This window comes from Xenopus tropicalis, chromosome 2 (genome assembly GCF_000004195.4).
Source record: "Xenopus tropicalis strain Nigerian chromosome 2, UCB_Xtro_10.0, whole genome shotgun sequence".
In the NCBI taxonomy this organism is placed as follows: Eukaryota; Metazoa; Chordata; class Amphibia; order Anura; family Pipidae; genus Xenopus; species Xenopus tropicalis.
In genome coordinates, this window is record NC_030678.2 from 61,885,351 (window position 1) to 61,912,217 (window position 26,867).

Sequence of the window (26,867 nt, forward strand, 5' to 3'; positions counted from 1 at the left end):
GATATGCAACTAAACTGGGAGGGGATGGAAGATTTTCTCTTTAAGAAAGGTGCTTGTGAGGGGACATGATTACTCTGTACAAGTACATTAGGGGGTATTATAGACAGGGGATGTTCTTTTTTCCCATAAAAATGATCAGCGCACCAGAGGCCACCCCTTTAGATTAGAGGAATGTAACTTTTATTTGAAGCAGCGTAGGTGTTTTTTATGGAGAGGGTAGTGAAGTTTAAGAGGGACCTGGATGGGTTCTTGAACAAGCATAGTATCCAAGGCTGTTGTGATACTAAGATCTACAGATAGTATTGATGTTGGAATATATGGTTTTTGGATGTGAGTGTATAGATAGGTCAGTATAGGTTTGTGTGTGCTGGGTTTACTTGGAAGGGTTGCACATGATGGACTTATTTTTCTTATAATAATTATATGCAATCAAACATATTCTTTATATAAACTCATTTACCAATACTACAGACACTATGGGGGGCATTTACTAATTTACTAGTTTGTACTTTTGTTCTCACAATTCAAATTTTTTTGCACTAAAATTCTAACTATTCTGAGATTTATAATGCAACAAATCTGCGACAATTCCAAATCCAAAAATTCTGTAATAATAATAATAATCTAAAACCTGTCAAGATTATATAGAATTGAATAGCAATTGAATGGCGAGTGAATTGCAATTTTCCAATTAAAATGTCTTTCTGTGAATTTTTGAGGTTTTTTTAAGGCTGGCTTTTGTATTACAACACAAAAAAGTTGTGGTTGTTATTGCAGTTTTCATTAATTTTCCGCACCTCTTTCCCGCACATGTTCTCAGTTCAGATTTTTTGACAAATGCCAGACATTCATGGAAATGAGTTACAAATAAATGAAAGTGAGAAAAATTTGCCCCCTTTTATGATGTGCTACCTCATTTTGCAACAGCAACATCTGAAATGTGAAGCTGCTCTATGAAAATAAATTCTATTTAAAGCTGCAATGAAACTTAAATATCCCACCATTTAAGAGATACTGCCAAAGGCAGTTTTTAGCTGTCTGTCACAAAGCACTGATGTCTGGACACAGTTATATGATAAGATGATATTATTGTTAAAAAATAACTAAAAATAACTTCTAACCAACATCATGCATTTGGATTAACCATTTCCCTGCTTCCTGGCTGATTGAAAAGGGATAAAAATGAAATGATCCTTTGGACAACAATTAGCCAGTGGGTTGTGGCACTCATTTTCAGTCCTGAATACTGTGGTACTGAGGTAATCAAAATGAATCCTGTAGTTTTATGTAAGCAGTTTAAAACCAAGTTTTCACAGCTGACCCATATTAAACATTTTAAAAAAAGTAAAATAAAATTAGGTTACCCTGAAATGGTGTCTTGTCTATGTTAAAAATAAATTCCAGCACATGCCAGAAACCATGGAGGAAGGGGCCTGTACTAGCTTTATTGAGAGTAATGCCTGACATCATGATCTTGCAGAAAATATTGAGCACAAAACCTTGGACTTGGGTTTCTATCTTAAAACACACAAGATGCTACTCAGATTTATGTGCATTACATGGTATCAACAGAATACCAGAATCAGCTTTCTGAGAATTAAAAAATGTTTTCCACATTAAGAAAATTGTTCAGCTCTAAATAAATTGACTTAACAGCCAGGCCCTGATTTGTGGAAAGGCCACAAGGGCCCGGGCCTAGGGTGGCACAAATTGGTGGGCGGCATGCCGTACCAAAATATTAAAGTTTTTCTCAGATACGGAGCAATGGGGACCTCTCTCACAATGCTCTGTATGCGATTGTAAAGACCCACGATCGTGAGTTTGCGCATGGGGGGGTTACGTGCATGCACGCGCGAGGGGGGGGGGGCGACGGACAGGTTGAAGTTGTTATAAGTGACTGTGGCCACGACTATAAAAGGCTGGATTGCTAATCAAAGTGAATTCTGAGATTCAATAACAAAACAAAAGCATTTTAACCAGGTAAAATGTGCTCCAGTAAATCTTTACTATAAGAATTGACCAAAGTTATATATTTGGTAAAAAGCAGATAATTCTCATTAACCTGTTAAATTTGTAAGTGTGTTTATAAATGTGTGCTGGCATGTGAGTGAGTATGATTATGTATTTTCTTTGTATAAAAGCAGATTTTTCCAGTTGGCAGGTCTTCAATTTACTCTAAAAAAATCTAACAAAATAGCTAAGTAACCCATAAGACGCAATTTGAAGTGAATGAATTATTTCTACATGTGAAAGAAACATTTAACATGCCTGAGTTGTTTCACTTTGTTGTAACTGCTGGGCTGACTAAATAGACACGATCGAAGAATGCTAACATTTTCCTTGCTTTCATGTGTCCACTAGATACTACAATTTTTTGCAAGCTAAACATTTTGCTATGTTATAGAGTAAAATATATCAACTAAGTACATATTCCTGCAATTTAATCTCTGCAGCAAGAAAATGGAATTTAGATATAGTTTGGGTTTGGAGATAGGCAAAAGATTGGTCTGAGACACATGCTAAGAAAGCTGCCTTTAAATCCAACATGATAAAGCCTCGATTATATTTGACATTATTGTGCATTTATTGCAAGGGCTGTGAATAATTGTCAGATGTCAGAAAGCTTTCTGCGGGACATGTTACAAATAAAAAAAGATAAAACTGGCACAGAGAATCTATTTTTCTATGCTTCAGACACAGGGATAAAAGGACAATAAGGAGAACCCAGGGGGCTGTCCATGGTTCTGAAAGGCTGCATGCTTGCGTTGGGGAGATGGAGATTATGTTCCTTCCTGTTCTCTCTTCCTACAGCAGTGCAAAGCCATTAAATACCAAGCCCATGATGTGAAGACCCTACTTATCCTATATCTTATAAAAAATGTCACTTTATTTAGATTTAATTTCACCTTTTTTACACCACTACCATTAATTTCAGTAGGAAAGAAATAGATGAGCTGCGTGCAGAAAAAAAATGTAAAAAAACCAAAAAGCTATTTAGTTGGTTAAAGGCTACTTTTATCAATGTGAATTAGATGTTGTCATACAACTGCTGTTCTCGCTATTCTGTGCCTGGTCCCAGACAGCCAAATGGGACAAAATAGCTGGCAATGGCGCTGATATTCCCCTGGCCACAGCATTTTTCAAGGTTAGCAATCTTAATCACTGGGGAGTGCCTGACAAATAGGTACTAGTGACTCACTTTCCTTGTCCTTTTAAGACAGAAACAAACTGCATTGATGCATAACTTTAAAAAGGCAAAATAACTAAATTCTTTGAACTCTCCAAGCATTATATACAGACATTGCCTGAAAACAAAAGAACTAAAATCAATTTGTTAATTAAAATACTCAAAAAATAGTCAGAATCAGAAATTCTTATTAATTTATAAGCTTTTAAATCACAGTTTAGTATTTAACTCTTTTAGTGACAGTGTTTGTTGTACAGATAAAAAATTCAATAGGCTTCACATGAACAATATTCCCTTCTCTAAATACATTAATCAATTATCATAATGATTGTTATGTTAAGGGTCAACTAATACAGATGTAAGTTTTAGCCTTTAAACAGACTTTAAACAGGTTTAAGCATTCATTATATTTCCTTAAAGCAGAAAAGAACCTTGATGTTAATGCCTGAAACAGCATTTTTCTTTGAACTTACACATACATTTGTGAGCATAAAACTTGTTTCAGCAGGAACAGATTTATGTAGACACTGGCTTAATCTACCTAATATTCAAGTAATATAGTTTTGTAGTTACACCAAAAGATTGTTTTATATACAGGTATGGGACCTGTTATCCAGAATGCTTGGAACCCAGGGTTTTCCGGATAAGGGATCTTTCCATAATTTGGATCTCCATAACTTAAGTCTTGTAAAAATAATTTAAATATTGAATTACCCCAATAGGCTTGTTTTGCCTCCAATAAGGATTAATTATATCTTAGTTGGGATCAAGTACAAGGTACTGCTTTATTATTACAGAGAAAAAGGAAACCATTTTTTAAATTTGACTTATTTGGAAAATAAGAAAATTTGGATTACCATGCCTTAAAGTATAAAAAAACATTTAACATCAAATAAACCCAGTAGGATTGGTTTACCATCAATATGAATTTATGCAACTTAAAGGTAAACTTTACACCCAGAATGAATGATTAAGCAACAGTTTTTATTATGTTATGTGACTAATTAAAGAATCTTGCCAAACTGGCAAGTAAATATTGCCCTTTTGCTTCATTTCCCTTTATCCGCCATTTAGTGATGGGCTGTGTGCTCCCTCAGAGATCACATGACCAGAAATAATGCAGGTCTAATTGTAACAGGAAGAAGTGTGGAAGCAAACGACAAAACTCTGTCCATTAATTGGCTGTTGTGGCCTAGCATGTATGTGTGCCTTGGCTTGTTTGTGTGCACTGTGAATCCTATGATCCCAGGAGGCGGCCCTTAATTCTTAAAATGACAATTTTCTACTTAGGAGTACCCAGTAGCACATACTATTAAAAAACTATAGTTTTATGAAAATGTTTTATTTAGATGAAGCAGGGTTTTACATATGAACTTGTTTATGCAATATATTTTTATAGACACCTATATTGTTTGGGGGTATAATTTTCCTTTAAATAACACCAAGGACAAATTACTGTTTTTTATTACAGGAAAAAAAGCAAACAAATTTAAAAACATCATGATTATTTCCAAATGGAATGAAATTTGCACATTTAAAATGGAATCTATGGGAGATGGCCTTCTTATAATTAAGAACTTTCTTGCTAACAGGTTTCATGATAAGGGATACCATGCCTTTACTTCCTTTTATATCTATTTTGACTTGATTTTGTTTCATAGTTTATAACAATAAACTAAATAAAAATTGATATAAACTAATGTCTCTACTATCATTAATTCTGATAAAAACATATGTATAAGAAAAATGTTGGGGTGGACAGATTGTAGGTTTGGTAACCTAGTAAGCATAGAACACCCTTATTATTCATAATGATTCTTTTTTTTACTGTTTTCTTGTCTAACAAGACATTAAAGGCAGCCCAGGAAGCATTTGTCTAATCTTCATGGTGGATTGAAAGTCTAGCTCAGAAACACATTAGTGAGATGCAAAAGCACGCACAGTGCACAGAACACGCTGCCAGCTGTCTGTGCCCAGTGGACTCTGGAAAGCTAGTTCCCAAGGGTCCGCTGTGGATAGAGTTTTGATGCATGGTCATAAGACAAGACAAGCTGTTCTACCTTGACTGTTGTTGTAAAGATTAGAATGTTTTTTTAGAGGGAAGGATATACAACCACTGTCATGAGTATTATGGATTCTATCTTCCAAAAGCTCAAGGGTAAAAGCTGGAATTTTTCAAGAATACAAATACATAAAATATAAAGAATGCTCTTGGGAAGATTTGGATGGTTAAATGCATTGTGTGCTGTTTGTTGATAACAACAGAAAAATATATAGCTCAATGGAATTAATAGGGATGCAAGCACCGTGCTGTAAATGATATAGTATACACACTGCAATATTTAGATGTAGTCATTATTATGATTTTTTCAGCAAATCAGATAATATACAGAAAAGATGCCAGGAATTTACTTGCAGCAATTCACAAAGAAAATTAACATAAACTGAATAATTTCTCAACCAGCATACTAATATAAAAATTATGTGACTGAAGGTTTGAGTTTGAGGAATATGTTTTTTTTTTGTTTGTTTGTTTGTTTTTGAACTTCAGAGTAAATGGGCGTATTCTCTTTAGAATTCCCAATTATTTGCTGCATCAAATGAATAATATTTCAAGTACATTAACTCACTGTCACTCTCTGCTTATATTCTACACTATTTAATGTTGGCTTAGGTAAGACATTTCTAAAAAGACATTCCCTTCAAGGTAGGACTAAAATATTTAAAAGCATCCTTAAAAGGCATCCTTATATACAAGACCTCTACAAGACATACTGTGGTGCGGTTCAATCTTTGTCAAGGCCCTAAAAAACAATATTTGGAAATGTTAAATATAGTACTGTGGGGTCAGGGATCTTATACTTGTACAAAAGCCCAGTGGTAAAATTCTGTCTCTGATGGGGCTCTGTCTATATTGTCCATCTATTGCACAATGGTGAGAACGTAGTAAAGAGGCATAAAATATAATTAATTGACAACGGAAGAACATGAAACATTAAAGTAATAACCAAAAGGCTATGGACAGCAATCTTTAGTACCTTTTACTTCACATAATTTGATACTAGATAATAGCACAAGTTCCTTACATTTGTGAGCTTGGAGTTTTAGGATGCTAATATATCACCTAGATGCACACACATAAGCATGATAGGATAATTTTTAGGCTGGTAATTTGGGTGGTATGCTATTTCTCATGAACATGACAGAAAATGTACAGAGACTATAGATTCAATAGTTTTAAATTTGTTACTATTGACATGCTAGTCCTAATCCAGATAATTTTAGAATAGAACAATTCAGTTTGGACAAATCTTCACTCGTTTCTTATATCGGCAATTGATCCTAACTACACTGCTTAAATATATACAAATGGACAAAACTGAATTACAGCTTTGGGATTTGATATAGCTCATCCTATAAGTACACTGTCTGGCAGCTCAGTCAATACAGACTTTAATTTAGAGTGTCAGTAAAATATTCGCTAAGAATATCATTATTAATAAATAATCCCTGAAAGGAGTTCCCTTTTCATCAGTATGACCCAATATCATACTGAATATTCTTAATTCTGGAAAAATACAGATTGTGGAAGAGAGAGAGGAAGTCATTTTGCAGAATAAATAGACTGCAACTCATCTGTACAGATTGGTTGCTTGTTATACTAAATATTCCTCTATATAAATGTTGAGTTCAATGCACCCCTCTATAAATATTGACCTAGTTATGGCTAATAGAATTAACTATTTTAGGGTTTTCTGCTGAGAGCACAAATACATGGAGAAAGTATATTTTAAAATATTGTTGGGTAAAGCTAGGGCAACAATTGCTCCAGGGAAACACATTTTTAACAGAAAGGTAATGGATGTTGGAAATAGTCTTTAAATTAAGTCAAATGTAAAGAGTATGCATGGTATGCTTCTTTCAAAACAAATTAGTATATTTACCATACAAATTTGTGCAGGCACTACAGATGCTAAGAAAATCATAGCAGAATTCCTAATAGCATGATGTAATTTGTTACCTTAAACAATTTCTGTCAGTGTAATGGCGCAGAGAAGAAAAAATGGATATGGTCATCGTATAGTTAATCTCATGTTACCACAAAAGAACTGCACAGGAGTCTGGCAAAAGACAATATCTATCTTGGAGATTCTGTAATTAAATCCTTCAGGTGGAAATTATATAAAACCAAGACTATACACTTAGGAAAAAGCAAAACTTTGACAAATTAATTATAGCTCCTCTTTATTCCTAAAACGCAATAAACACAGTCGTAATTAAAGTAAATTACACAGAGACTTTAGAATTTCTTACTGATTAATAGTATATGCAGCAGTGTGGAAAGGGGAAACAATAGTTTCTGTTGCAAAATAGTTAGAGGTTTTCTGAATCAGAGTTACTGTGGCGGTGGAAATACCATGATGGTTTTACATTAGCAACCACACACATAAGATTATATAGTAAGCAGAAAAAGAGGATTTTGTTGGTGTGGCATTATAGTAAACTAAATTTACCCTCATTGAACCCATTGATGCTTTAGGGCCTATTTACATTTAAAATAATAGAACAAATGTCAGTTAAATGAGATGGAAAGCTTAAATACCTGGGGGGGGGGGGCAAATGTTAGGAACCACACAGTGATTGTAATCCTGTTATGAGAAAACGACACCAGCCTAGGATACTTGTGAGAAGTGATCTTCTTCCTGCTTTTTCTGACTTCAGACAGATGCACAGACACAATACAGTGAAAAGCTGAACTTTAACAAAAAAGCCTCTCTTTTTTCAATCTACGGTCCATGCTTCAGCCCTGGGATTTTAAAGAAAGGAAGAAGAGGATCACATGCTCCCAAGTACCCTGGGCTGGTGCAGTTTTCTGCTAACATGAGCACTGGCCCAGGATATCAGGTTCCTAACATTTGGCATTCCTCCCCCCCCCCCCACCTTTCGTTCTTTAAAAGCAATTGAGTTGTAGAAATAAGCAGAATGATTTAGAAAGTTAATTGTTGGAGATATTTGATAATATTGGGGTGACAATATTATCAATAGTATCATTAACATTGATACTAGATACATTAACTATACAAACTCCACTGAAGTCCGATGTGGATAAATAACCTTTCTAACATGGTAGCAGTTCTGAAACAGCTGCATTATTCTAGCAAGGGTACATGTTCAGCATAGCACTGTTATCCATTTATCCTAATGGATAAAATATTGAGCTTTCAGTGCTGGTCCTAAAAAGTAATAGCATGCTAAACATTGTATTGATTAGCTTACTTAAAAAATATCTTTCTCTCTTTGGCATGTGTTAAAAGTGCCCATAAGAAGTGATGAATTATTTATTATTTCATAACTGTAGGGGAATACTCGAGCTAAAGCCAAAAACAAAATCATTGCAGGAGCTCCCATTAAGTGGAGGAAAAGTAAATAAGGTTGTTAACAAAATCTTACGCATCTGGTATTTCTAAAACTTGATTGAATGACTTGTATTATTGTATGAAGAAAAGGACAAGCATTCCAGAGTGTAAGCAGATCAGGGTATATTTATTTTCAACAACAAGATCTGCTTTATGCTTTTACATCTACTGACTTAGGGGAAATGTATTTATGCCAAATCATTTTGCATAAATAAGAACAAAATTATGCATTTCACAATATGATATTCTTTACTAGACGGGTAATAAATTAATGCTCTTATGAAAGACAATTCCCTAGATCCTTCTCAATTAAAGATACCCCCAGCACACTACCATTTGATGTATAACTCGCATTTATATTATTTCTACCAAAGTGCATAACTTTGCACATTTGCACTTTGAGCATTAACATTAAACCTCATTTTCCAGTTCACTGCCCAGTTTCCTAATATTGTCAAATTGCTCTGCAATGTGGCAACATCTTGCATAGAACTTATAGTTTTGCACAAGTTAGTATCGTCAGCAAAAATAGAAAGAATACTTTCTATGCCCACCCCCAGGTCATTAATAAACAAGTTAAAAAGCAAATGTAACTCATTTTTATAGCTTGAATGCTTACTTTAAAATGAATGAGACAGAAGTTACAGATGATAAGTGTGTTACTAAATAAACTATTTATCTGGACATTGAAAACTAATGTATTTTTTTTTATTACAAGGAGATATTAGGAACTAAGGTAAGAAAATTACTTATATGTATCACCATTTCTTTATATAACATTTACATGTAATGCAGCACTTTACAGTCTATCATTCAAATCAGTTCCTGTCTCAGCAGAGCTTACACTCTAAGTTCATATCACATTTACACCCCACATTCAGGGTCAATTTCACCAAAAAATTAACAATTAAGAATTGGGCCTCATTCATTTTGTTGTGTCTGTCATGAAAGAATATGGATTACATTTTCACAAAAAATACAGAACTATTATATCTTGAAAGTTCTAGATATTAAAATATCTCCCTTTTAAAGGCACTGGTAGCTTGTATACAGATTTATTAAGTGCTCTTACGTAGTAATTGTATGGGGAAACCAAATCCTGTAGGCGATAAGTTGACGATAAAGTCTTTAAAAATAATGATATAGGGATTATGCATAATATTCAAACTCTGATACAGTACTGTATCCTATATTAAGAAAATAATAGTTATTATTTTATTTTATTTTTAAATAGAATCAAACATGTATGTATGTATGTCTATCTTTATTTATAAAGCGCCACTTATGTACGCAGCGCTGTACAGTAGAATACATTAATGCATTACAGGGGGTTATTAATATAATAGATAAATACAAAGTATAACAATACATACAAGATACAGTTGTAATAAGTGAAGAGTCAAAGACACAAGAGGATGGAGGTCCCTGCCCCGTAGAGCTTACAATCTATATGGCAGGGTAACTTACAGACACAAATAGCCAAATGTAAGTGCTGTAGGTCACAGTGGGTGACACTACAATATAAGTGCTAGTTCCCAGATCAGGTGCTGGGCTCCAAAAGGTAGTCTTTAAGTTTAGTTTTAAAAAGACTGAGGGAGGATTCTCTCCGGAGGAAATCAGGGAGGGCATTCCAAATGTAAGGGGCAGCAAGGCAGAAAGATTTAAGGCGGGAAACTGCAGTAGTAGTGGGGGGTGCAACCAAGCAGTTGCTCTGCGAGGAATGAAGGAGTCGCCCAGGAACGTACGGAGACAGAAGAGAAGAGATGTAGTAAGGAACAGAGGAATGGAGCGTTTTGAAGGTTAAGAGAAGGAGTTTGTAACATATTCTTTGTTTAATAGGAAGCCACGATAAGGACTTTAGCAGGGGAAGGGCCTGAACTCTCCTGGATGAGAGGAGGAGAATTCTGGCAGCTGTATTTAATATAGACTGTAGAGGGGAAAGATGGGAGTTAGGGAGTCCGGTTAGTAGCAGGTTACAGTAGTCAAATCGGGATAGGATGAGAGCATGCATGAGCAGCCTAGCTGTTGCAGTAGAAAGAAAGGGACATATTTTGGCAATATTGCATCTTATATGTTGCTATGAGTTGCCAGACTTTTGCATATTTTGCCTGTTTTTCTGCAAAATGCTGTTCTACTTTTAATATAGTTCTAACTAATCTTATCCTAGCTTAAATAACATCTAATGTTGTGTACATATGTATGAGCATGTTGTCCCTGCTCTATAAATCTTACAGAAGTTTTGCTTGGAACCTGAACTTAGACATACTGCAATTAGAAATGAACATTTAGCCTAACACTATCTATTTAGTCAGCCCCCAGCAAACACAAACTGGTGTATGGGGTTACTGTTCAACATAAAATAGGATGTTGTTGCACTTTAGGAGTGATCTGATAAACCTTCAGGATTTAGGTTCAGTGGAACTAACAGGATCAAGTTATCCTTTACTACACTAAAACGGTTCCATGTCCCTCTTTATCCCGTGCAATGACTGTACAGGAAAGAAATGTTCCTGTGTATCAAATAGAGTTTATTTATGCAAGAGCAACATAAAACAAAAATAAAGCAACTTCTTAAGTGAATTGTAGATGCATAAACAAAAGCAATGAATAATGCTGAGTTCTTATTAATACATTGGAACTACTATGATAAGCACTAATGAGTTCAATTTAAAGTTCTTGTCAACATTCTACTAATGGGCCTATGAGAAGATGCAAACTCTTGGCACCAATTACAGCTTGTCAGCTTGTGTGGAATTAATTTCAAGATGAGTCATTCCGGAGCAAAGCTTTCCCCTGTTTCATCTCAAAATGTCTTAATCTCCAATCTGCAGAGACACTTTGAATGTGGAAAGTCAAATTTAATACTGAACTGCTAATCAGGACATTTAAAATCCTCCATCGATAAAGAGGAACAAAGATGAATATAGGTTATATGTTAAGAGTGCACATAAGTTTCCTGCTGTGTTTTGATGTGGCATTGTCCTTTAGAAGTCACATAGCACTCTATACACCAAGGTATGCTTCAGCATCAAATCTAGATATGTTTCAGAAGGTGATCTAGCAAGCTGGCTTTATTATTTCACCTTCAGTGATGTGAAGGACTTTGCCTTATAATGGAATTATCAATGTTAATGGGTTTCTAAAAATGCTTACTGCCTTTAAGGAAAGCCCAAGACATTATTTCCACCTATCATTTCAGCTAAGGAGTTTATATTCCTATGTGGTTTCACTAATCACTTACCTTATCTACACAGTATCCTATATTTATCAAGAATCTGTAATGTCATCAAAAAAATTTATGGGACATTTAAACAGAGTTTTGGGTTACTCTGCATTCAAACATATACTGCTATGAGTTTATTTCATTTGGCAAACTGTTCTATAACGAAATAAAGTTTGAAAACGCAATGGAGAAAATTTCCTTAAACAAAAAAGCAAAAATGGATTCCCATAAGTAGAAATATATATCCAAATATGTAATATTTATATATTTTTTTCACAAAATAGCAAATTATTTCTAATACACTACTGTATAATTATTAGGTATTATCATTGTAGCATTTAAGTCTACTGTTTCCTATGAACCATCCAAAATCTTCAATAAAATCACAAATGTGTAAGTAGCCAATTAGTTATAATTTATTGCAAACCACTGTAAACTATGTCTAGTGAAAAAGCTTGAATAAAATGATATTGTAAAATTCAGTATACTGCAACAGTGTATTTGAAGTGTAATTAATTGATGGAGTTCTTGAAGAAAAATGTGATCCTTTTGAAACAGCAAACATCCTTATAAATGTATTTGTCATGCAGTGGCATAATAAAAGGGCCAGAATGTGGAACTTCTTTACAGAACAATTAATAACAATTGTTTTTCATATACTGTACATATTCATTCATTTTGTGGAAATTAGTCACCTGCGGTAGTAAAATTTATGGTGAACGACTAATCTGCACGTGTCAGCGCCCTAAACCCAATAAATAAATAAATAATAAATAAACCCACTTAGCTCTACCTAAATATTATCCTAATCCCCACTTTTTAATAGAAAGACTTTATGAAACTGATTTTTGCCCCATTACACATCTGTTTACTGCTGCTAAATGTAAGCCCACATAGTAATATGCCATCACTGCACAGAGAACACATGCAAATTGCATTATATAGGCATAACCCTTAAGCACTGTGTCACCCATTCTATCTATGCCTATCCTCTCTAGTAAAGTGTTGACCTCCACTTATGTCTAAGGTAACCAGGGTTGGGTTGGGACGGGGGAGGTTAGGGTCAACACGGTTCTTTAATCTGCAGACATACACATCAATTTCAAATGCAATATAAATAATAAATAAAAAAATAATAAATAAAATAAAGTATAAATATGGTTGAAAATGGTTTTAGCGTTTTTGTGTAGACCGGTAGGTAGCAGGTAAACGTGTAATACCGTTATATTTAAAGATACTTTTTGTCATGGTCGGTATCCCAAAAATTCAGAACAGGCGCCAAGGGTCTGGTCTTGGCTCACGTTTCCACCTATAACAGCCACCTTTCATGTCAGGAGGAGCCCTTTCGTTACTCGGATGCCTCCAGGTCTTATTATGAGAGACCCAAGGAGAAAGTTCTAAGCAGGCATGGGAACCAGAACTGTGTTACAGGGAGAAGGGGAACAAGTCAGCGTAGTCAGAGGTCAGGCCGGGGTCAGCAAGGATCAGACAGCGCAGTACCAAAACGCAGGTCAAAACAGGCAAAGGTCAGTTCAGGCAGCAATACGAGAATAGTCAGGAATAGATAAGGATCAAAACGGAGCAATTCAATACAAGAAAACACCCTACGTTGGGCAATGAACATAGACCAGGAAGCACTTTAAATATTTGAATTTGGTGCCAAAATTACGTCACATGCGCCGAGCGACCGAACGCGAATGCGCATGCGTGCGCATCAAAGTACACACATGTGTGTTAAAAGGCAGAGTGATGCGCATGTGGTCATAATGTAAATCTAGCAGCTGTACTACTGTTTTTGTAGACTGAACCTTTTTTAAAGTTCATTGGAACAACCCAAACTTTTTATAAAAACTAGATTATGTTGTTCTTTTGTAATCTTTGGAAAGAATTTTGAAAAAAAAAGTAGTAGCATTGTAGTAGCATTGACTACTTAGTGGCCCATTTATCAATGTACGATTGTGTCCGAATACTAAAAATTCATATTTTTTCTACGTTTTAGAACTGTGCGTATTTTCTGTGATTTTTTTCGTTAATTTGCGCTGCTTTTTTGTACTTTGCGACAATTTGTGTGACAAAATCGTATTTGTTGCAAGTACGAAACTTCGGTATTGTGACTTTCCTTGGGCCAGGTTGGAGCTGCAGCTATTGAGTCCTATGGGAGGCTTCCAAAAACATGCATAGAAGTTTCAAAGTCAGAAAGTTTTCGCGCCTTTTGCGATCGTTCGGATACGAAAATTTCAGAACTTTCAGATCGTACCACGATATTTTTGTACGACCACAATCCTCTTTTAGCGCACATCAGAAAATATATTTTATCTGAATTTTTGGGATCGTGCTTTTTAATGTCTGAAATGTGGACTTTGATAAATGGGCCCCTTCGTGTATGTATAAAGGTGATACTTATACACTGCTATGAAAACCAATGGAAACATCTCCATGTCAGTATTACAGGTATGGAACCTGTTATCCAGAATGCTCGGGACCTGGGGTTTTCTGGATAAGGGATCTTTCCGTAATTTGGATCTCCATAGTCTGGTAATAATCATTTAAATATTAAATAAACCCAATAGGCTTGTTTTGCCTCCAATAAGGGTTAATTATATCTTAGTTGGGATCAAGTACAAGGTACTGTTTTATTATTACAGAGAAAAAGGAAATCATTTTTAAAAATTAGAATTATTTGCTTATAATGGAGACTATGGGAGATGGCCTTTCCGTAATTCTGAACTTCTGAACTAATTCTGGATAACGGGATCCCATACCTGTACTAGGAAAGAAAAATTACAGTCTTCTCTTTGTACAAACTGGATAAGGGATCTTTCCGTAATTTGGATCTCCATAGTCTGGTAATAATCATTTAAATATTAAATAAACCCAATAGGCTTGTTTTGCCTCCAATAAGGGTTAATTATATCTTAGTTGGGATCAAGTACAAGGTACTGTTTTATTATTACAGAGAAAAAGGAAATCATTTTTAAAAATTAGAATTATTTGCTTATAATGGAGACTATGGGAGATGGCCTTTCCATAATTCTGAACTTCTGAACTAATTCTGGATAACGGGATCCCATACCTGTACTAGGAAAGAAAAATTACAGTCTTCTCTTTGTACAAACTGACCCAATGCAGCCCCCAAAAATGTTTGCATTAAAATAAATTCAAAATATAAAAAGAGATGCTATATACTTAAATAAGCTACACATCATGCACACTGAATAAATATAAGTGAAAATTAAACTTATTGTATATATTTTTTTTATATAACTTCCTCAGAATTTACATCACCCCCTTCTGTCAACAAATTACATGATACAGATCCCTATTTGATAAGCTGGCCTGCAGTTGTAGATGTGCTCCACAGAATACCATTATGTTGTCTGATTTTTAGTTTCTTTCTAGAGTTAAAGAACCAGAAGGGCGTTTGCAAATAAAATTTTATTGACTTTTGTATGAACAACTTGAAAAACAAATAAGTCTGCAGTGATTCGGAAAAACTCGGCTGACAATATTGGAACGAATATGCTAGACAATGTGTGATGGCCTCATTGGTATTCAGCTCTGTTTTTTGACTGGGTTAGATGATTTCCAGATATGCAGCAGATATTCGATGAACAGAAGATATAAAATATGTAATGCACCCTAACACTAGTGTTTATTAATATTGGACACATATATTAACCTTGATTTTGCCCAGGGCAACCAATCAGCAATTAGATTTTAACAGTCAAGTTAGAAAACAAAATTAAAGATCTGATTGGTTGTTATGTGCAACATCACCAGTGATGTTTGTCTCCAATGTTAATATATACACACCCTAGTGTACAGTGTGGCTTAAATCTATTGGACTGCATCTATTCTGTTCTGCCAAAAAACTCTATGTATTAATGGATATGGAACCGCATTTTAAAATAAGAAGAATATGAACTTAAAAGGCAGTGCAATAAGTCACGTATGTTAAATTTACTGTGCAGGGGGTCCTGACAAAATTACTGTAAAATTGTAATCACATTTTTATAAATGCTAAACACTGCTTGAGCTATCTGGGCAGCAGGGGGATCATGGTAATAGGGTTAGGGGGCCCATGAAAGGCAAACTGGCATTTGGCCATGGATAGCTTACTTGTGTGAGTTTTGGAAAGTCTGATTAATTGAGATATGGGTAAGTGCTTATTTACTGCCCTGGGTTTTAGTTTATGACCTGACCTTAGGGGGATGGGTGGTTATAACTAGGTTGTATAGGGCTCTGATTGTTTGTTTGGGGTCAGAAAGATTTGTTTTTACCATATTTGTTTGTTTAAGAACAAATAATTAAATTACAGTTGCCTAGGCAGCAAGGAGACTCAAGCAAGGCTAAATATCTTGTGACACCGTGAATTTTAATTACATTTTTATCTTATTACACTGCATTAGAGAGTAGCAATATAGAATTTGAGTTTATTGCATTCTCCACCTTCATGCCACTTGTATAGCAATCACTTAAAGGAAAACTATACCCCCAAACAATGTAGGTCTCTATAAAAATATATTGCATAAACAAGCTCATACGTAAAAACCTGCTTCATCTAAGTAAATATTTTTTTCATAAAAATTTACTTTTTTAGTAGTATGTGCTATTGGGTAATCCTGAATAGAAAATTGCCATTTTAATAATTAAGGGCTGTACCGTGGGATCACAGTGCACACAAACATGCCAAGGCACACATACATGCTAGGCCCCATCAGCCAATTAATAGACGGAGTTCTGTCTTTTGCTTCCACGCCATTTCCTGTTACAGCTAGAGCATCATTATTTTTGGTCATGTGAGCACACAGCCCATCACTAAATGGTGGCTAAAGGGAAAGCATGTAAAATGGCAATTTTTACTGATATGTATTCCAGTTTGGGGAGATACTTTAATAGGTCACTTAACATAATGTAAACTATCTGTTGGTTAAGTTTTCATTCCAGGGGTATAGTTTTCCTTTAATGTATTGCACTTCCCAAATATTCTTTATGTCCCTCCCTCCCTCGCTGTCAATAATTGAACACAACATCACATGCATCTCTTTTCTGGCACATATATTTAGGAATAATGCTAAGCCTGCCTTGTTGAGATCCTTCACCAAATGGAGGTTGCTTGGTTCCTGGGATCTACATTGTTTTTCAAATTTCTAATGAGTTTATAATTATATTGTTCAACGAATTACTGTCCCTAGCAGCTAGCATTATCTTTGAGAAAGGATTAGTCATGGCTAGTCATCAACTGTTTATCTGTTTTATTTGTATGTTTATTTATTTATGTTCTTCAAGAACTTTTTGTCTTGGCAGTAGTGTATGTTTACATATATGACACTGTTAAGACAAGGAAAGCAAGTTCTATAAATACCTTTAAGTGACATTTTACTCCACTATATTTGTTTATTTTAGAGAGTTCCTATCATAGCACATTAGTTTGACTTAAATATCCAGTCTATGACACAACACAAAATGATCTGATTCATAGAGGAAGTACACAATAAGGTACGCCCTCAGAGCTGTTTGAATCTGTTGCCAAATTCATCCAATAAATAATTCCAGATGCCTGCAGCCCTGTACTTGTGTTCTATAATACTATTAAATTTACAGTGGCAGGGGATATGGTTTATTTTGGAAACATTTCATTGTTTATTACTCCTCCTACTGCATTCATGCTACCCTTATCTCTTCTTATCATTAAATAGGGTCAGAGAGAGGGAGAGAAAACATATTTTATTTGGGTGACATTTATAATAGAAGTGTCTGAAAAATAATTCAGCAGTTTTATTGCAGCATGCAATGGGCCCCAGAGCACCTAATTATATTTTCTGCACTATTGGTGCTTCTGACCTGTCTCTGGCTATTACTCCATAGCTGAAAATCAAAGATGTAACTGCCTGTTCCATGATACTGCCCTAAAGTTCATCCCTTCTGCAGTAACAGTCCAATTGTATTAGGAGTACACTGTGTAGAATAAAAACTATTTTGTTTTTTCCAAAAATATATTAAAGAGATAATGACACCATAATGAAAATCTTGTTTTACATCTATTATGCCATGGTCTTTACATGCTATTTATAATTTTGCCATAAAAGTATTTGTCCAATGCTTTTACATTACTTAAAAAGTTATTAAAAAGTTGATTGGCAAACATCTAAAGGCTGTTAATGAAAAAAACTCAAATGGCAGATAAAAGTTCCAAACAATACAACACCATGGGGAGGTCTAAAGAGATGGTTTGGGTTCAATGTTTCACATGTCTATAGCTGATCCCTTCAGATTTTGCGAAGCATAAATAGAATAGTATTATGTGTCCTACCTGAATGAATTCTGTGGTGTGACGATGCTGCTGTTATTCTTCCCCATAGAGTTAAAATGCAGAGTGTAAGAATTAATGCCCATCTAATGATGCTTTGTATATCTCTTCTACCCATTCTGAAAGAGAGGAATAAAGGATAGGAGAAAGAGAATATGGCAGTCAATCATATGAACTTGACTTAAAAGAAAAACCATAACCCTTAAAATATGGTTGACTACCTGTGACAACATCCAAAACATAACATGCATAACATACATATTTATAGTTTATAATTTGACATCAACTTGGCTAATAACTCGGTTAATAATGCAGCCTATTTTACGGATATATTTTAGATTTCAGACTAAAGGCAATTCAAGGCCTACTGCCTTGAAATCTATATTTCATGTGAATTACACATGGTTTAATATATATTTGGGATAGAGATTCACCAACACTAATAATAAGAAGCATTAAAAAAGCAAAAAAAAAAAATTAAACACAAGATTTTATGTCGCCAGAAAAGTCCCTTTTTTTGCAATCTTACACACTCGATGCTTTAGCTATAAATAATTAGTTACAAAACAACCATGTCAAAAAGTTAACAGCAACAGAACAAATCATCCCAGTCCAAGTGACCTGTGAAGTCGTTTAGCTGTAAACAAAGCTCCAGCCTTCATCTCTGTGCAGTATTTATAATTGCAACTTCTTGATGCTCCAACATAGAGCTCTGCAGAAGAGCCTTATTACTGGCAGCTACTGGGTAAAAAAGTCCTTCCAAATGCATTGATTTCCAATTACACATCTGGACAACTGAAAATATGTCCTTGGAACACCCGGAATACAGTTTTGAAACACAATTATGGTCGAAATTACAAACTTTCTATGGTAAAATTTCTGAATATTGTTCTCTGTAAAGGTATAAAACAATTTTGGAAGCATTGATGATACAGATTTTTAGCTGAAACAATGAAAAACCATGCAAGACTGTGTTCAGTCAAGAAACTAAGTGCAACCCAAAAGAGAAAAAATATATTTTCAGATCTGAACAATCGTAAACGGCGTGAAAATCTTTTTGGCTTTGAAACTTCAACGCATGATTTTGGAGCTTCCATAGGACTCAATGGCACTGTACGGATCCAACCTGGCCAAAAGATAGTCACGATCCCAGCTTGAATGAATTCCGAAATGGTCGTAGTCTTTGCTAAAAATACGACTTTTTCGGAAGTTAACCAAAACCATGAAAAAGTTGTGCAATTTTAACATTATTATTATTATTATTATTATTATTATTAAAATAGGATATTTTCTGAAAAAAAAATTGTGCTATCATGAATGGGCCCCATAGACTTTTACATTTTTATTGCATCTATTCTAAGTATTTGTGCAATATTATTTATCTTTGTTCTATTATATATTTTTTAATATATATATATATATATATATATATATATACATATGTATATGTTAAATGAAAGCACATTTATGCTCCCCTTTATACAAAACAAGTGTTGTTTTTCCATATTTTACATATATTGCCTTTTTTTTTAGTAGCTTAAAATTTCTCAGTGTCCTCAATATATTCATAATGCAGAGGTAGTGCTGAGGACTTCTTGTCCTTGTCAGTATGAATTTTGTAGTCACACCTTCTTGCTCCCCTTTTTAATGGTTTAAAAGTGTTTAGTGGGGTGAGCCCAATATATATACAGGTCCTTCTCAAAAAATTAGCATATTGTGATAAAGTTCATTATTTTCTGTAATGTACTGATAAACATTAGACCTTCATGTATTTTAGATTCATTACACACAACTGAAGTAGTTCAAGCCTTTTAGTGTTTTAATATTGATAATTGTGGCATACAGCTCATGAAAACCCAAAACTCCTATCTCAAAAAATTAGCATATTTCATCCGACCAATAAAAGAAAAGTGTTTTTAATACAAAAAAAATCAACCTTCAAATAATTATGTTCAGTTATGCACTCAATACTTGGTCGGGAATCCTTTTGCAGAAATGACTGCTTCAATGCGGCGTGGCATGGAGGCAATCAGCCTGTGGCACTGCTCAGGTGTTATGGAGAACCAGGATGCTTCAATAGCGGCCTTAAGCTCATCCAGAGTGTTGGGTCTTGTGTCTCTCAACTTTCTCTTCACAATATCCCACAGATTCTCTATGGGGTTCAGGTCAGGAGAGTTGGCAGGCCAATTGAGCACAGTAATACCATGGTCAGTAAACCATTTACTAGTGGTTTTGGCACTGTGAGCAGGTGCCAGGTCACTGCATTGACCCTGCCCTTGATAAAACACAGTGGACCAACACCAGCAGCTGACATGGCACCCCAGACCATCACTGACTGTGGGTACTTGACACTGGACTTCAGGCATTTTGGCATTTCCCTCTCCTCAGTCTTCCTCCAGACTCTGGCACCTTGATTTCCGAATGACATGCAAAAGTTGCTTTCATCCGAAAAAAGTACTTTGGACCATTGAGCAACAGTCCAGTGCTGCTTCTCTGTAGCCCAGGTCAGGCGCTTCTGCCGCTGTTTCTGGTTCAAAAGTGGCTTGACCTGGGGAATGCGGCACCTGTAGCCCATTTCCTGCACACGCCTGTACACGGTGGCTCTGGATGTTTCTACTCCAGACTCAGTCCACTGGTTCCGCAGGTCCCCCAAGGTCAGGAATCGGTCCTTCTCCACAATCTTCCTCAGGGCCCGGTCACCTCTTCTCGTTGTGCAGCGTTTTCTGCCACACTTTTTCCTTCCCACAGACTTCCCACTGAGGTGCCTTGATACATGCTAATTTTTTGAGATAGGAGTTTTGGGTTTTCATGAGCTGTATGCCAAAGTCATCAATATTAAAACACTAAAAGGCTTGAACTACTTCAGTTGTGTGTAATGAATCTAAAATATATGAAAGTCTAATGTTTATCAGTACATTACAGAAAATAATGAACTTTAACACAATATGCTAATTTTTTGAGAAGGACCTGTATATATTTTTTTTTTCTCTCTTTCTCTTTCTCATATGTATCAGATACTGTGATAATTTTCCCCTTTGGAGTAATATTAACTGCACTCATTAGAAAAAAGCAATGTGTTTTGTTGATGATATGAGTGCGTGTGGTTAGATGTGCTAACCTGCCACAAATATCAAAAGCATTAACAACTCTACATGCCATACGCCATAGTATCTATAGTGCCGTAGATAGTGAAAGGCAGTTATCCATTATATGCTGATTATATATGATGTTTGTACATTTGCCTTTGCAATGGGGCGGCCTCGGGGAGCCCAGATCAGAAATCAGGCTCTGAAATCACCTCTATCTGAGAAGGAGATTCTGACTAATCATCCCTGACAAATATGGATGCGCTGAATTCATGATTTTAGGTTTGGCTAAATTCCAAGCCCTACAAATTATGTGGCTCAGTTCTGAACCCTAAAATGCCTATTACATTTTTATAAAAATTGCAATATTAAATAAATTGTTACATTTAGTTGTCCAGCTTTTTAAATCATTTTACAATGTAAAAAGTACACACAGGAAGGACAAGCGTTATAATAAATAAGAATGACTATACAGAGATTAAGTTCCATGCAGTAGGAAGGAGGTCACTGCCCCATAGAGCTTACAATCTAAGTGTCACATGATTCAGTTTGGCTTAACAATCGATTTGGAACATCCCAGCTCTCAATATGCTGAACAGAAGCATAATTGCCCCTTTAAGTCAAAGGCCTGTTAAATAAAAGGACCAGCTTTATAGTAGTTTAATACTAACTGCTCCCAATTCTGTTCGCAAAGCAGTTTATTTTAAAAGAGATGCTTCTTTCTTCCTCTGCCATGCAGAACAAGGCTCTCTGTCTTATCCAAGAAAATATTCCCTGCTGAAAAAGAAAATGCTAATATTCTTAACAAATTATTCAAAAATGCAACCTCATACTGTGATGGACTTTGCAACATGTATAATTAAAAAAAATGTGCACAATCCCTGAAAATGTTCACTGTATTTTATAGACAATGAAAAAAAGAAAAACTATGCCAAATAATCTGAAATGTATATTCCCACTGGGAAATGTTTTAATAAAAAGTCATTAATTTGTTTTGGCTGCCCCAGGAAGGCTGATCTTACTAGAACACAGTAGAAGCTTTAATTAGGAAATTACAAGAGCAGGTCCCCATGGACCTTTGGGCCACTGTCCTATACTTGAGTGAAAATAGAAGTTTCCCCAGTATCAGTAATAGCTATTAAGTGATATATAAAAGAAACTGGCATATATGCAACTGCCTGTTGTTAGTCATGAGTGAATCTGTCCAATTTCGCTTCTCCGGAAATGCGCAAAACTACAGGAAATTTTAAGAAATTGCAAAAAGAATGCAGGTGTCATACCATCTTTTTGTTGTGCGCAACATTTTTTGGCATGGCTGTGCCTATTTTGACAGGCACGTGCCTATTTTGATTTTGAAAACCACAGCAATTTTTTTCATTTATTGTATGTACAGTATGTATGCATTATTATTTTTATTTATATATCACTACTTATGTATGCAGCACTGTTGAGCTGCATAATAAATGAATAGAACAAACACGGCATCATTACAATAATAAATAAAAATAAATACAAAGTATAATAATAAATACAAAGTGCAGTTGTATTAAAGATTCCCCAGAACTAAGTCTGCAACTACAGGTATAGGACCTGTTATCCAGAATTTTTACATAATTTGGATTTCCACAATTTAAGTCTGCTAAAAATCATTTAAATAATTTACAAACCCAATAGTCTTGTTTTGCCTCCAATAAAGATTAATTATATCTCAGTTGGCATCAAGTACAAGGTACTGTTTTATTATTACAGAGAAAAAGGATATCATTTTTAAAAATTAGAATTATTTACTTATAATGGAGTCTCCAGGAGATGGTCTTTCCGTAATTCATAACTCTCTGGATAACTGGTTTCCGGATTAGGGATCCAATTCCTGTATTCTGAAAATAGTAGGGGGAAAATGCTGCATTGTCGATACAAAACATGGTGACTTGCACCCAGCAGTGATGAGCAAATCTGTCCCATTTTGCCGAAAAATTTGTGAAAGTACAGCAAAATTAGCTCAATGGCGAAAAATTCTCAAACCACGGGTGTCACGCGCATCATGTTTTTCCTGTGACCGCGGCTATTTTGATGCAACCGCGCCCATTTTGACACAATTGCACCTATTTTGACTTATTTTTTGCAGCAGATTTTCGCTTACTCTATGCAAAACAATTTACTAATAACGAACTGCTGAAATTTGCTGCAGATCTATGCCTGCCGAAAAAAATCGCTCATCACTAGCACTCAGTATTGAATTTATTGAAACAAGGGCTACAATTCAAATAAGTAGCCAAATCTTTTTTGCAGGATTCTGTATTTAGTCAAATCCAAATATGATGGATTCAGTGCATACCTAAAATAAATGCTTAGCTTCTTTAAATAATCGGTCAGCTTTACTACTACCTCAGAGACTAGAGAGGGACCAGATCAGTGAAGACATAATTCAGACACACATTTCCGAGTGACAATTATCAATTGTAGTACAGTGATCTCAGTCCTTTTTATACACTCCCAAAGGTTTGCAACAGCTGACTGCTGTAAGACTTAAACACAATATTAGGATTTAATGGTCATACTTTACAGTATGTGCCAAAGCATATCTCTTTATTTTGATGACAATTATAACATACTGTAAGGGAATTTGCCTCCCAGCAGACAGTAGGAAAAAGCTCTTGAACATGATTCAAGTCCATCTGGCTCAGCAGGGGAAAGAAATGTCAGGCTTCCTCCACTGAAATCTTTAAGGTACAGTATACAAGACAAACATTTAGCAAACTGTACTGTATTTAAAGTGATGATTTAAGTAAAATACAGCATTGCACTATGTCCAAGCACTTTCAGAATGATTCAAAAAATTAGACCGAAATCATATTAAAATGTACCTTGTTTTTTGCTTTGGGGTGAAATGCCATAAATAGCAAATGGGCAGGTTTTCAGCTGAAAGCTGAGCCGTTGTGCCATGCTAACAGAACATTCCATTTACTGTGATGGAAAGCATTTTTTCTAGATTTTGCATTTTGTTCTCACTATTGCTACAAATCAAACTTTATAAAATATTAAGGTATTGTTACATCAAATTAAAAAAATGCATTGTGTTTAGTGCCTTTAATCCATTTAATTTAATTTTTCCATTTGCTCTAATCATCAGCCACACATACAATATGAAAACCAAAAGTCATCATATTGCAATGCAATGTATTATTACATTGCAAATTTAAAATATTGCTATAAAACTAAAAAAAATTTCTTTATGCACGTAATGCTCAATCACTTAACTAGAGCCACATTTACAACTTTGATCCCTAATATGGCTAACACAACTTTTTTTTTTGGTAATTGATTTAAAGACTGAAGTCCAGGTAAAAGAATACCCCAGGAATAACCTCAAGTTCCATCTTGTGCTAATCAGTCTAAAGTCTTTTTGTAAATTTGAGAAAGCAACTAGATGTATATATACAGTAAATTCTACCTGCAAATGACTGATTAAGGTATTCTTGCTTTGCTGCAGCCATAGGGGTACTGCTACTCAGTTTAGCTATCTTATCATACTATTCAATTGCCATTAAATATATTATGGGAACAGAGAAAATCAGGGAACAGCCTATAGCTGCATGTAATAAGAACTTGCCAGAAAAGCAGGATGGTCTGCTTAAAATAAAAATAATAATTCAGCCTGTATGAAATGCTCCATGTGCATTTTTCTATGACAAAGTAAAAAACACAGACCTTTCCCAAAAAAAAGTATAAATGAGAATTTAAATGAATGCCAAAGGACATATACTGTTGTGTTCTATATTACAAAAGGCATATTTGGCACACCAAAAAACATAAATGGGAAAGGGTGCTCACTGTAGGAGACCACCTGAATGTCTGCATATTAATGAACAATAAATTCACTCAATTTGATTTCTGTAAGAGTAGCCATGTCAATAGCCTATATCTATACTAGACATTCAAGGTTAAGGTATCCTGTTAGTTTGTATATAGAACATGAAGTTGTACTCACAAAATCTTTTAATATTGTGACTTATGGCTCACAATCCTGATTGGTACGTGTGTTTGTATGATAGTTCTAAGGTGCACCTATGTGTTTAACCTTGTGTGTAGCTGTGACTAAATCTCAGTACTCTTCTTGACTGTACATAGCTTTGGCAGACTGGTTTCAATGGCTATGCCTGTGGGATGCCATCTTTGCGTGCACAGTTAACCATGGCAATGACAGACACACTGAAACTGAGAGATGGAGAAGCAGCATGGGTAATTAAGGAGATGACATCAGAATTGGAAGTGACACTTTTCTACACATACGCTCTCTGAACTGAGCGACATTGGAATGGAACGCTGGAGTTTTGGCGCACTTAGTTCTAAATGGACTGGGTGTATATATTGCTTACCTCGGGACTGTGTGAGTTACCTGCAAGTCCCCCTTTTTTGCATGTTCCCCTGATGAAGGCCCCTAAGGCCGAATCGTGTTGCTTAATGGGTTAAAATTAAATTTAGCATTTTTTTCAAAGTAGTGCTCTGTTGAGTGTATTTTGGGCCAGATTTATTATGTTTTGTAAAAGACAGCAACAAAATTTGCCACACAGCTTCGACGCCATAAAATTGGTGTAATTTTTTAAGCATTTTTTCTTCTACCAGAATGTAAAATAACCATGTAAAATCTGGCATTTGGACGGTGAACTTCTCCATTTATTGTACACAGCTTTTTACATAATTTTTTTTTCAACAAATTTCATTTTACACAGTATAATAAATAGGCCCCCTAGTGTTCTATATTACAACTGTATTAGCAAAGGACAGGTCAAGTGATTAGCATGCTAGGGCTACATTTCCTGACAAAAAATAGGACAGATTCATCAGAGATCATAAAAGGAATACTGCAGATTTCATCAGATGAATCAGATTGATCAGCTAATTTGATCAATTTAAGCCTTCTAGAATTTGATATCTCAGACCCCCAAAAGAACCACTGGTCCAAAGTATAAAATTCAATAGTGTCATCAACAAGCAATTATGCAGAAATACCTGACATCAATGCAACACTACTTTTTGTAGGAATAAAGCTAAAACAAGAATATATTCATTTTTAGGATTTTGTATTTATTGTATATTTAATGTACGTTTACAATCAGCAATTTTGCTTTCAATCATCCAAAAGTGCAAATGGGAAAAATGCTTATATATAAAACATTTTTCATTGCTTTTCTGATATATTCTTTCTTCTAGAAATGATTCATCTGTGCTTCTACAAAAGAAGCATCCGTAATGTAATACAGGCCTGAATGTAAATGAATAAATGCATCAAGCAGTCATGAGGGACTTTGCTAGTTTGTAAAACTTTTATTTGCTACATTTTTTTGTCCAGATATATTAAAACATTCTTTTGTCATTTAACAAAGGATTTGCTCAGAAAATATCTTGTTATTGTATTCTTCTTGTTGTTTTTTTAAACTCTTATTAAAGCACCACATCAACATGTATTTTGCGCATATTTTAGAAGTCACCTGGGGAACACCCAGAGTTTTGCGACTATTCCTATGGTGTGATATAAAACAGTCTTTTGGGTTGAGGGGCAAGCCATTCCTTGACAATGCAGTGAGTGAACAGACATTTTGCTTAGCTGCACCAGAAAGTCAGGCCTGGAAAGTGAAGCTTGTAA

At 35.1% G+C, this 26,867-nt stretch overlaps 1 protein-coding gene across 3 annotated transcripts in view; it reads right to left on the reverse strand.

The window, feature by feature from the left end:
* tafa3 (TAFA chemokine like family member 3) overlaps nt 1-26,867 on the reverse strand; it is a 190,724-nt gene that overhangs the window by 96,450 nt on the left and 67,407 nt on the right. For all 3 annotated transcript variants that reach the window (XM_031896814.1, XM_031896813.1, XM_031896812.1), the window contains one exon: nt 18,141-18,256. In XM_031896814.1, the coding sequence (XP_031752674.1) occupies nt 18,141-18,255 (115 nt within the window). In that variant the 5' untranslated portion in view covers nt 18,256. The remainder of the gene's footprint in view (nt 1-18,140; nt 18,257-26,867) is intronic.